Consider the following 13,752-nt stretch of genomic DNA (forward strand, 5'->3'; position numbering starts at 1 on the left):
ACCTGGAGTGTTTCTTGTCTGGATTCATGACTCAGAGTGATGACAAATCGCTCACGAGAGTCTTCTCTTCGTGTTGTACACATGATTAACAAAATGATACGGAATGGTAGTGTGCAATAATAGACTTACAAATCATCAAAAGCATGTACCCGTGAAACTGTCGTGCAAAATGTGCTGCACTGATGGAGCAAAATGTTTACACTAAAGTTCAAATCACTAAGAAAGTGTAATCCCAAATGTAGCATATGTTACAATTGACCACTTTCTAAATGGCATTGTGTAATCATAGGTTTCGGCCGTGTGAGCCGTGCCAATTTACACTTATCAGAGGGGTACACAAAGTCCGCAGTCTAGACTACCTGTTCGAATTCCATTTTTGTGGAAATCGCGGTGGCTGAGCGGGTTAGGCGGGGACTTTGTGTGCTGGCGATTAGGTGCCTGACTCTGAGGTTGTGGGTTCGAGTTCCGCAACACAACACAAGTACAAGAATCTGTACTTTATTAAGAAAGTGTAATCCCAAATATATAACATATCATGTTTGTATTTTTGTATTAATTTTATAATAATTCCATGGTAGGCGTATCTATACCCCAGTTGACAGCATACGCGATCTAAACTAACAGCGAACAAATGCATGTGGACATTAATTGACAGCAATTTCTCACTTGTGCAAAAACATTGTAATGTAATGTAATACAAAATACTGCAAAATTTATATAGCGCCCTATTTGATGTGCAGCTACATCACTCTAAGGCGCTTAACAGTCAAATTGGTGGCTATTGAGCTTATTCACACTTGAACAGATAGGTCTTAATGTTCTCTTTGAAGTTGGTGATTGATGTGATTGTAGTCGATTTCCGATGGCAAAACTAAATTACAAACTACAGTCGATTGTATCCAACAATATGTGCAAGCACCTCAGACAGGTATGTCTATTACATGTGTGACTGAGGTCGATGTGTTTGGTTAACTGTGCTGAACTTGAGGTCAAATATCTGATGCTCATGTCAATTATTATTTATTTGACAAATCAATTATCAAGGGCTGTTGCCAATACATGTGTCATTATGACATATTCAGTGTTATACTATTGAAACATATCATAAATATGTATTGAATATGTGTCTATGCCTGACCGCCAGATGTATGTGATATCAACAATACAACATGTCTGAATGTAAACAAGGTCGTAATGTTGTGAGTTCTGTACCACTGGACGACGCGACCGTACATTGGCACAAGGCTGGACTCGTTAACAGGAAAGAACTTTAAAAATGTCGAATTTTAGTGTACTTCAGGAAACGTATGTGTCTGGGTCTTACACGATTGTTTTACATAATATAATGACATAATTGCTGGTGTGGCGTTATAAAACAAGCAAAATATGTACATGTAAATAATCACCCTGTGTCAACGATGATGAGATCCAACAGACGTACGACGTTGAACAGACACGAAACATGCACGTCACTACTATGTATTAGAAGAAAGATAAGTATTGAGGACAAACATCATACGCGAAAACGTTTATGTTTGTGAAGAAACAGCAGAGTATGTACATGTAAATAATCACCCTGATGTCAACGACCTGTCTAGATACGACGTTGAACAGACGTAAGTAATCATGTATGTCACGGAAAATCTGACAATTATTCGGATAATCTATTTTGCATTTTACTGTAATTATTCATACGCCGGTGATCACGAAGTATACACGTCACTACTTAGTATTAGAACAAAGAGAAGTATTGAGGACAAACATCACATGTAAAACCGTTCATGTTTGTGAACAACATCAAACTGATATACTATTAAAATAGAAGATGTCAACAGCGAGCCTTATATAGCACAACGTTTAAAAATTAATAGGACAACCAGTCGGAACACTCTAACCAGATGTCGTTGCCACTGGACACGAGTGCTTCCCAGTTCAGAGTCTGAGGTTGATTCAACTGCGGTCGTACTCGTCTTACCAGCTCATCCCAAATGTGTTCAGTTGAGATGTAAGTCTGGGGAACGTGAGAGCCAGTCCATGTCATCGACAACGGCGTTACGTATGGCATAATGATACCTCTGAACGACTACCAGTTGAGATCGCCCGTTGGCATAATCTGTTCCTCAAACCATTACGCTGCTCTCTTCAAACCGGTTATCTTTACGAATACATCGGCTATATAACGCAAGGCGAAACGTGACTGGTCATTGAGGACAATTTAGATTTCGACTTCACTTGGCGGTCAGCAGCGGTGCCGTGAAGATCCGGGTTAGAATTGATCTTCAGTAACCCATGCTTGCCGCAAGGGGCGACAAACGTCAACTGGTGGTCAGGCTCGCTGAATTGGTTGACACATGACATCGTATCCTAATTGCGTAGATCGATGCTCAAGCTGTTGATCACGGGATTGTCTGGCCCAGACTCATTTATTTACAGACCGCCGCCATATAGCTGGAATATTGCTGGTTGCGGGGTTAAACAACAACCGAACCGGAACACTGCTGACAGCGGCGGAATGTCACGAACAGACATTACAAAGTAATGGTCAGAGATGACCATCCTAATGGTCAGAGATGACCAAAGTAATGGTCAGAGATGACCGTTACTTTTAACGTGCGAGAAAGGTTACACAACCCATCCACTGTAAAGGTGATATTTATTTTCTTGAGACTAAAAGTTGCTATGACAATCATGATATATATATATATATAAAACAAACATTATCTACTGGCATCTACAAAGCACGTACTTTGTGAATTCAGAACGCTACTGCATACTATTGTCTACCAGAGAAAACACACAATGCGTTTTGAAATAAAACAATAAAATTAAAAATCATGTGGAAACTCATTGACAGAAGATGTTTCTAAACCTCATTGAGAAGACAGGTACAGTGACATAACCCGTGAAGATCCGGGTTAGAATTGGCTTTCTCATCCTAACGAGGTACCCATTCACACCTGGGTGGACTGGGACACATAGTTACAGTACTTTGTCCAAGTTCACTGCACGTTCGTGTACCCGCAACTAGGTGTTTGCACGTATTCATGTGGCCACCATCTGGTCATATACTAACAGATTCGTGGGTTCTTTTAAGTGCACAGGGTTGTGTACTGTACACTAGGGGTTGTGACAACACCGAAAGAGTCTGCACACAAAGTTGACTCAAAGGGATTTTAGACCCTGTCAGATGGGCTCGATTCCAACTCCTCTACCTCGCTGGATCACTAGCCTGGCGCCTTAGCCAGCTCGCCCACCGTGCCCCATAACCGGATCGGGTGGTCAGACTCGCTGACCTGATTGACATATGTCCTCGTATCCCAATTGCGAAGATCGACGCTTATTTTGTGGATTGTCTGGTCCAAACTCGATTAAGTACAGACCGTCGTCATATAGCTGGAATATTGAGCTGCGTTTAATAACAAGCTAACACACAGTGACATAGTTAACTACTTGTGACCCGGCCGCAGTTGACGCTGCTCAACCACTTCTGTATGCTGCCGATTATATGGCAACACTGATACCATTGGAACAGCTACTGTGTAAGTGAACAACTATAAGAAAACCCACTTATCTCACAAATTCCATCTACAATTGTTTCACCGAAATCCCATGTACCCATGTTGGGAATCGATGTGACGAACGAACACTTTAACCACTAGGCTACCCCACCGCCACCCGTGAACATTCAAACACGTGTTGCTTGTTTGTAGCCTGATGCTTATACATATATGCATGCACATGTTTCTGATCTGCACATATATAACTGTCTGGTTATATCTGATGACAGCTGCTGTCCAATTCAAGTCGACATAAATACTTCACAGTCGGAAAAAACAAATAACGTGAATGAAAACAATACCGCGTAGACAATATGCTTTAGGAGAATAGTGTTATTAAATGCGCATACCAGTTATGTGCACATACATACACTGCATATGTTACAGTTAATGTGTAAATCAGTCAATTTGTGAATTGCCTGAAATGTTCAAATTTGCAGAAATGTACAAATTGCCTGAAAATTTAGTCGATATATTTGACAGATTGACTGAAACATGTTTCAATGTGTAATATCATTATTAGTGTATAAAAATCTTTTAGAGAAAACCTAAGACACAGACACTCAAGGGATATCTTTATTGACATATAACAATATTTCAACAATATTTGGTTCATTATATTGATCACCTTACCTGCCTTTCTTTAGAAGAGCTATAACAATCAGCTGCAATTACAATGGATGGGAGGGCGGTGGGGTAGCCTAGTGGTTAAAGCGTTCGCTCGTCACGCCGAAGACCCGGGTTCGATTCCCCACATGGGTACAATGTGTGAAGCCCATTTCTGGTGTCCCCCGCCGTGATATTGCTGGAATATTGCTAAAAGCGGCGTAAAGCCAAACTCACTCACTTACAATGGATGGTGATGGTAAACATGACTTAATAAGCGATTGTTTCACTTCATACTCCCTAACAGGCTCGCTGGCTTGGTTAACACATGTCATCGGTACCCAATTGCCCAGATCGATGCTCATGCTGTTGATCGCTGGATTGTCTGGTTCAGACTCAATTATTTACAGACCACCGTCATATAGCTGGAACATTGCTGAGTGCGGTGTAAAACTAAACTCACTCACTCACTCATACTCCCTAAAGCCATGGAAACTGACTTTCATTCAATCTGTCAAATAAATCGACTAATCTTTCAGGCAATTTACATATTGACAGAGTGAATCAAGCAATTTACAAATTGACTGAAACGTTCAGGCAATTCACAAATTAGCATGATTTTACACATTGACTGAAACACATATTCATGTAATTATTGCCCAAGAACGGATCATGTACAGAACATAGATGAAAATAACAAAGCACCATGTGCAGCTGCAATCTGATGCAACTCTGGCCCGGTAATACTCCGGTTTCTTATTAATACATACCAACAAAGGGAGTACATAATGATACATTGAACGAGCATCTGTTCATGTTGGATAATATTTCAGCCATATGACTACTGTTATAGCGACAGTAAAACAAAGGGTATCACAGCAGATATAAAACTAGTAAGGATACAGCCGCTCACAATCACAGTTGCTAATTCATACTACCATGTTTAAAATACCATTTATATATTTACAGAACTTATTATTCAAAATTTATGAATAATTCTATTTCTTTTAAAAAAACAATTATTAAATGAGAATTGACAGTATAAAAAAGATCCTTCAGTGTTTTGACACTGAAATATTTATCCCTTGTGATGGAAAAATCAATGCAGTCAAGCAGGACATGCTTGACCGTGATTCGTTCATCACAAGGGATACAGAATAAAGGATCTTCACCTTTCAACAAATACTCATGTGTATATCTTGTATGACCAATGCGACATCGTCGCATGATGACCTCCTCAAACCTGGACTGACAACCCAAGTAGGTGTGACCGATAGTTGGTTTAATTTCGTGTAATTTATTGATACCTACCTGGGTGTCCCACTTCTTTTGCATTAGATCTCGGATATATGATCTAATCACGGCTTTATAATCAGAATATGGGATAAGAAGTGGGGTCACAGATTTGTTGAGTGCTGCCTTGGCAGCAAAATCGGCCATTGTGTTACCTGAGATTCCTACATGGCTGGGTAACCAACAAAAGACGATGTCGCATTGGCCAGTAGCAAGATCATTATATAATTCAACGATTTCAATTAAAAGTGGATGTTGAGAAGACAAATTTTTAATAGCCTGCAGGCAAGAAAGAGAATCTGAAAATATTATGTATTGTTTAGATTTTGGGTGTTTGTTAATATATTTAAGAGCTGTGAGTATGGCATTAGCTTCCGCTGTGAAAATAGAGCTGTTGTCAGGTAATCTAGAAGATATTGTTTTTGATCCAATAACAGTGGCACAAGCCACTGTGCCACCATCCTTGGACCCATCTGTAAATAGGACTTGTATGTAGTATATTTACTTTTGATTTGAATATATTCCTGTTTATATTGTAATTCATTGGTTTCTGATTTCTTAAAATTTGTCAGAGTTAGGTCAACTTCAGGCCTCACCAGCTGCCAAGGAGGAGAAGAAAGAAGACGAGAAGGAGATATATTTTCCAGCGCAATGCCGGCAGCAGAAATGAATGGTTTAATTCTGTGCCCAAGAGGCGGAACTAGGGAAGACTTTTTTAATAGATCCTCATAAAGAGGATTAAAACACATTTATATGCCGGGTTAGACTCACTAGAATATAGTTTTGTGATATATTGTAACGATAATTTTATACGGCGTTGTTTGAGAGATGGCTCATCAGCCTCTACGGAAAGACTGTCAATAGGAGAAGTTCGGAAAGATCCAACACAAAGTCTGAGACCTTGGTGATGAACAGAATCTAATAATTTAAGATTGCTTTTGCAGGCTCCACCATAAATGATGGAACCATAATCGAGTTTAGAACGGACGAGTGATCTGTATAAGTGAAGGAGGGTTGACTGGTCCCCACCCACTTGAGTTTGAAACTACCTTTAATAAATCGAGTGCCTTCAGACATTTAGCTCTCAGAGATTTAATATGTGGTAAGAAGTGCTGAATGAATGAAATCGGAATGAAATTTCGATCTGAGAAGACCAGATGCTGATGATACGTCTGAATGTTTGATACGACATCAATACCACGTAGCTTTACATGTAACACAAAGCGTTTGTCATTTTTCGTGCATATTAGAAATTACAGAAAGGTATGGTTTGGGTAACGTGCATTGTGTCTTCATGATCAGAAAAACGTGATACGTACTTTTTTTATTTCAAAACAACTCTCAGTTTTACATATACGTGCGCTGGGGAGTCGAGTTTCATTGTGAGGTGAAGAGCTGTTGATGAAAGTTGACTTGAGGGAACATATGGGTCTCGAACTATGTTTATGATTGGTCAAATACTGCTGACGAATAATCCTTGGAAACGTGGTGGGAACGTGGCAACACAAGACTTTCAGCTGCATCGGGAATATTGAACTGGACATTGTATGCATCGAGCGTGAGTGTGACGCTTTGCAATTGAGTTAAAGTTATTCATAGATTGTCAACTGTAAACAAACACACAGCCATCTTGATCAGGAAAACAAACCTTAAATTTGTTGTTGCGAACTTTCTGTTGAGAGAGACAATAATATATGAATGTTTATTAGAATTCAGTCTGTTATTAGGTTTTCATTGTTAAATGCAGGTGCTGAATAAGTATAAGCCAAAAAAGGACATCTTTCTGGGGCATCGTGCGTGTCCGTTATTTTTATTGCCAAAAGAAAATATTTTCAAATTCATCGCATTAAGTGAAACACGTTGATCATGTTTGATCAGTGTTATTATATACAGAATTTCGAAGGGCAATTTGCGTGATTTTGGGTATACCTGTACGTCACTGGGAAAAAAGCGCTCCTCATTCAACACCTCGGTTTTTAATATAGAATATACAAAAACAGTCTTATGTACCTCAACTCTGAGAAACATGTGCCCTAGATATTTATGCTTTTGATACATGGTCATATATGCTCCCCTTTGTGGCCTACCTTTAGAATACAGCACCACAAACTTAGGGCTAGGGCTAGGGTTAGGGCTGAGGGTTTAGGGTTTAGGGTTAGGGTTAGGGACCCTAATCCAATATAGTAGGTATATGTCCGGTGTAATACGTGAGTACCATTTTATTTGTTTTTCCTTTTGCATTTTAATACTTTTTTTTTCACCCAAACACGGGAAACCAAAACCGTCGAAAGTACATTATGAAATGGGTTAATGTAGAAATTTTGGGCTAATGGAAATTGGCCTGGAATTTGCATTGAAGCCTCTTTCACACGCAACATAAATTTTGTAAAGTAATGATTCGAAGGCTAACTCACCCTCGTGCCGTCACTACACATGCTCATGTCTCCCTCGTTCCTTAGTGCGATTCACATTATCCTTTACAGTGTTCCCTACATCACTTTTCTGTCACAAAATCACCGATTTATATAAAGGCGCGTCATTCATACATACACCGTGAAACAACCCTTTCAGTTTGAGGCATATCGGCTCATTCCACGCCACACGTTAATTGCCTTTGTTAGCATTGTGTGATAAGACAATGGCGCATTATGCAAATAAAATGATCACATTACTTGTAATAACAGACGTCAAGAATGACTCATATTCAAAACTCAACATTTCATTATCAATATCACCCGTTGAATATATGTATATGTATAAACTTAACAAGGGATATATGATTCCGTTAATGTCATGAGCACTTCGGGTCTTCGGCGTGACAAACAGTTCACGTTTTCTTTCAAATGAATATAGTCATTAAATGACATTTCCCCATCACTACAATTATCACGACATACCAAAATATGCTATGTCACTCTTCAACATTTAAAATTATGAAATTTTGATAATAATATTATCTTAGTTACATTTTCTGTAACATGTGTATACAAACCAATTTGACAAAAACCGGCAATGCTCCTTTAAGTTCATATAAACCTGGGTAGTTTGGATCACAAGCAAACTGAAGCGCAAATAGGGTTGCGCAACAGAGAGAAAAATGACCAGTCTTCCTTATATGCGAGCATGGAGAGCAAACGTTGGCAACCTACTTCCCTCGCTTCGGTTCGAAAAATATTTTTAATGTCACAATAAGATATCGCCACCATTAAAGGTAGACACCCATTTCCTCACAGAGTTGTGGTCTCTGATTTCCAACCTCATACTTAATAATTACTCACGTAAAATATATTTCAATCAACATTTCAAGCGCCACTCGTGGCATATCAAATAGTTCTTAGACTCCATTATCCCGCCAGCCTTCCGGTTTTAGCGTAGTGAAGGAACAGGAGAGTTAACTGTAATTATATTTAGAAAGACTGGTCATTTTCTCTCTGTTGGGCAACCCTATTTGCGCTACAGTTTGCCGGTGTTTGGATATTGTCTAAATTGGCGATAGGGTAGTCTTGTAAGAGTGTATTGGCATAGGACGCCCGAGGACGCGTTCAAGTCCCCAAACAGTACAATTCAATAGGCTAAACCCATTTGGTCCGCCAAGGTGTAACGGTACTTGTGTTATACTAGTCTCACACGTTACATACAGTACAGTTTATGTACATGTCGGACTGGGGAATATTTGATTGTTCCAGCTCGACTTACATACATCCAAGAGGTACAACAAACTACAACAAAAACACTTCATAAATTGTCGGCTCCATGTCCTCGTGAATTTGGCACTGACTACCCAAAAAACAAAGTTTTCAATTCTTGATAGGTGGTTCTGCATGTTGGGCAGTTCTTCTGGACAGCTGACCACTCTTCTATACACTCGGAACAGAAGGTATGACCGCATGGGATGAGGAAGTGAGTGACCGCTCGGTCCATGCACACAGCGCACATGGGCATACTCGTGGCGTCTGGCGTCTGAAAGATATGCCCAACATGTCGGAAAGTTAACTTGTGACGTGTTTCATAACATCAGCCGAGGTACACAGTCATTCGCTTTTCTGATTTAGTCATTGTGAAAAATTTAAGACAACGGTAAAAACAGGAAAAACAGTTTGACATAACGATCTGAAAACATCATTTAAGCCTTTTTTTTCGTTTGATTTGAAATTCCTAAAACTGCTTGAAGACAGGTGGGTTCCTTGATTTTGGCCCCAAACCATACACTGTATATTACACACCTCTGTCTCACTCGATCACTGGATTGTCTGGTCCACACTGGATTATTTATAGACCGCCGTCACACAGCTGGAATATTGATGAGTGCGACTTAAAACTAAACTCACTCTTTCTCACTCTATAGGTCCAACAATACACATAGTTATATCTATTGCTTCATCTTCTGATACAGACAAATGAAAACGTCATCTCACTCACCACTCCAGGTTCCAGACACGGCAGCGGGTTATCTCCTCGCCATGGTTCAACTTCACACAACCTGATTGTCTCCCCTGGTGAGTGTAATCCGACAGCTGCATAGAAGCCACCAGGGGGCACTGTCAGAGGTTGGGACTGATAAACCTGGAAAAGTGGAAATGAAGTGGTTCACTGGAGCTGTAGCATGTGCGAAAATACGTCAGTAGGTTTTACCTGCATACTGTCTGTTTGTTACTGTGGGTGAGTGAGTTTAGTTTTACGCCGCTTTTAGCAAAATTCCAGCAATATCACAGCGGGGGACACCAGAAATGGGCTTCACACATTGTATCCATGTGGATAATCGAACCCGGGCCTTCGGCAAGACGAGCGAGCGCCTTAACCACTAGGCTACCCCACCTCCCCCTATATGTTGCTGAGCGCGGTAGTGAGTCATAGTGCAGCCTTATCACTGTGATCTGACAAATATTCGCGTCTTGGCCAGACAGCCCATTGTCATTGCTTGATATAGCAACATCACAATGTCGGGGTTAACATGAGACACAATTAACCCTGTCAGTGGCCCACCGCTTACGATATTATCAATGTATCCATTGTACACTGGGGCATGGTATCTCATGGGGATAGCGCTATAAAACCAGCATTAGTCCGGAATCGTACAAAAACAAACCATTTAGAACATGATTACTTTCAAAATTATAAGCCTGAAATGCATTACTGTCAAACAGAACAATATGAAGGGGTATAGGGGACGAATTCTTAAATCTCGGTGTCCCAAACATTTAAGTAATTAATGTCAAGTTGACTATAGCCTGGATACACATCAGCCTTGCAATTAAGTATGACCCTCCTAAAAGTGTTGGTGAGTGATCTTGAGTTAAAACCGTTTTGAACTGTATCGTTATGAGTGAGTAGTGAGTATGGTTTTACGCCGCTTTTAGCAATATTCCAGCAATATCACGGCGGGGGACACCAGAAATGGGCTTCACACATTGTACCCATGTAGGGAATCGAACCAGGGTCTTCGGCGTGACGAGCGAACGTTTTAACCACTAGGCTACCTCGCCGACCGTATCGTTATGACGTGACAGTTGAAAGTGACAGGTGACCAGCTGAATGTGACTGTTGAATGTGACAGTTGAATATGACTGTTGAATGTGACAGCGGAATGTGACAGAGGGACGTGACAGTTGAATGTGACAGTAGAATGTTGCAGTTAAACGTGACAGTTGGATGTGGCAGCTGAATGTGACAGTTGCGTGTGACAGTTGGATGTGGCAGCTCAATGAGACAGTTAAACGAGACAGTTGGATGTGGCAGCTGAATGTGACACTTGAATGTGACAGGTGAATGTGACAGTTGAATGTGGCAGCTCAATGTGACAGTTAAACGTGACAGTTGGATGTGGCAGCTGAATGTGACAGTTGAATGTGGCAGCTCAATGTGACAGTTGAATGCGACAGGAAGGTCTGACATGATACAATCTGAGACGTGAACCACTAAGGGGAAATCCACATCACTGTATGCTGCTCACAAAGCCAGAAACATAAACCCTGTCTGGTGGGTCCAAACCACGTTAGGACACAGAGACAATGTTTTATTTTCACACATGGCGGTATGTGCAGTATTTACACCTACCGTTATATTTGCAATGGTACAGGAAGTTACCACTCACCTTTTCCCCCATTGTTGAGAAATGTGACTGTTTTGTCAGAGAAGTTGAACTGACAAGTCATGGTGGCGCCCTGTCTCGCTATAGGAAGAGACGTGATGGCAGCTCCCGTTGCAGAGTATATGCTGAAATACACAAATAGACATCCATATCCATTTTACTATAAATGTATACATATAGCAGTCTCGTATGTTATAAAAACTGGGAACCAAAGAAACAATAATTTACATGAGTATATACAGACAGCATCAATTAATAGATCTTCTCCTGGAATTTGTCCATAGACTGAACTGAATGGCAGCTGTGTCTTTCAGCCTTGCATGAATCGTCAGAGGTTCAAACTAATAGGGCAGTTGGTGTACAACACCTGACCTACTCACCCGCCGTCATCTGCATGGTATGCTATAGAGTGTTTGTCCCATCCTGGCTGTCTGTCCCGCCGATAGTGTTGTGGACACAGGCCTATCGCAATATAGCACCCTCGTCCTTGGTCCACGATTTCTGAAAATATATCAGAGTCGTAAATTAGGGTGTCAGTGAGCACAATGCTTTTATTGTGGTTTGGTTCGCTGTTTTACGCCGCACTCAGCAATATCCCAGCTATATGTGGGGGTCCGTAAGTATTTGAGTCTGAACCAAACAATCCAGTGATCAACAGCATGAGCGTCGATCTACGCAAATGGGATTCGACGACATGTGTCAACCAAGTCAGCGAGCCGTTCCCGTTAGCCACTGAAACCTAATAAGCAGGTCCATTTGCAAGTGAGAAAACTTGAAAAGATAAATCCCCAGAAGTACCTATTAGTTTCGTAATACGTTGTTTTGGGATTACAAAACTAAAATATTTTCAAGTTACGTTGTAGATATTTTGAGTTATGATCCGTGCAATATCAGTGTCTGGCAACTCACGAAGTCAGCTTGGAAATGTAAGTTACCAGACTCTCTGACCTCTGAAATGCTAATTATCTATAGAAATAGATCAGAAACAAATTGTAGTGCTTCAGTGGTTTTAATTCGCCCACAGAAAGTTAATAAAAGCTGAAAAAACACAAGGTTGAGGGAAGTAGTCGGCACAATATGAATGTTTGATCATTCCAAGTCCAGGGTTTAAAAACAAATAATGTCCCAATATTTCAAGACTTTTCGTGACCATCCAAGTATATTGTTTGTTCTTATTTCGGATAAAAATAGACACTGTGGTAAAACAATCTCTCATATAAGTCAATATTCTAACTCAGAATAAATGTAACGTACATTTCGTAAGTTCCAATGCCCTATCGATTTGTGCTCTCCTACATGAGATGAATGGTGTGTACCGTTACTAAAGCACTTTTTGTATTAGTGAGAAAGCAGACAGCATAATTAAAGTATGAATAGAGGCCTTTCCATTGAAATTGTCTTTACTTTACATGAAAAGACCTACAGACAAAGGAAAGAAGAAGTAAACAAGGATTCTGGTAAAATAACCCATCAAGGAACTGCCCCAGATCTTGATTCACTTAAGAGTCTAGCACACAAATGAGGGATACGTTAAACAAATAGAACTACAAGAGAAATGCTCCTAGTTTGTGAACTCTACAACTTAATCTGTTAGATAACGTGCATTTCAAATCCAGTTGGTTTCCCCTCTTAATTTGTTTTCGCCATGTAAATGGTAGGATTGAGGGGGCAACAAAGGCTTTAAGTCAACAGACAATTGTAAATTCCAGCTTCAAAACGATAAAACAATGAGAACTAACAAGGCGTTTTGCCAAAAACACGAGGTTTTCAGGTGGTAACTGGCAATTTTCCAACTTCTCTTTAGGTCGCTCTGTTTGAACATACCTTGTGACTTGCCACATGGTACCGGTTCATGAACCTTGCACAAAACCTATGTGCAACCCTTTCTTCAGTTAATGTTCACAAACTGGTAACGTACATTTCGGTCACATACATTCACATTGAATCAATTTAATCATTATCTCACCAACTAAAATCGATTCCGAATCGAAACTTGTGATTCGGATAGTCCATGTAAGTTACATTAACATAACTAGCCTTACAAGATTTGATAAATTATTCTTGAGAGAAAAAGGCAGTAACGTACATTTCACTTTGTTAAAATTACTCTCGGAATTGAATGTTTGTACACTGTATAACTGTATATAGCAGTTTTGAAAAGATGTGAATTTGTGAATATCCTAAAAGGATTGACTGCCACCTATATAT

The 13,752-nt window shown here is 40.1% G+C and overlaps 1 protein-coding gene and 1 long non-coding RNA gene across 2 annotated transcripts in view; one reads left to right on the forward strand and one right to left on the reverse strand.

Annotated features, from left to right (window-relative positions):
* Positions 1 to 3,520: 3,520 nt before the first annotated feature.
* LOC124285565 lies at positions 3,521 to 10,923 on the forward strand. The gene is made up of 3 exons (XR_006900840.1): positions 3,521 to 3,619; positions 9,632 to 9,635; positions 10,879 to 10,923. It is a non-coding gene; the product is annotated as an uncharacterized LOC124285565 (long non-coding RNA).
* LOC124285564 (SPRY domain-containing protein 3-like) overlaps positions 8,337 to 13,752 on the reverse strand; it is a 34,472-nt gene continuing 29,056 nt past the window's right edge. Inside the window, exons 7-10 of the mRNA XM_046721816.1 lie at positions 11,925 to 12,045; positions 11,548 to 11,669; positions 9,876 to 10,019; positions 8,337 to 9,416 (exon numbers count right to left, since the gene is read on the reverse strand). Of these exons, the coding sequence (XP_046577772.1) occupies positions 9,928 to 10,019; positions 11,548 to 11,669; positions 11,925 to 12,045 (335 nt within the window). The 3' untranslated portion in view covers positions 8,337 to 9,416; positions 9,876 to 9,927. The remainder of the gene's footprint in view (positions 9,417 to 9,875; positions 10,020 to 11,547; positions 11,670 to 11,924; positions 12,046 to 13,752) is intronic.

Source organism: Haliotis rubra, unplaced genomic scaffold (genome assembly GCF_003918875.1).
Source record: "Haliotis rubra isolate DU_JTF1 unplaced genomic scaffold, ASM391887v1 Scf362, whole genome shotgun sequence".
In the NCBI taxonomy this organism is placed as follows: domain Eukaryota; kingdom Metazoa; phylum Mollusca; class Gastropoda; order Lepetellida; family Haliotidae; genus Haliotis; species Haliotis rubra.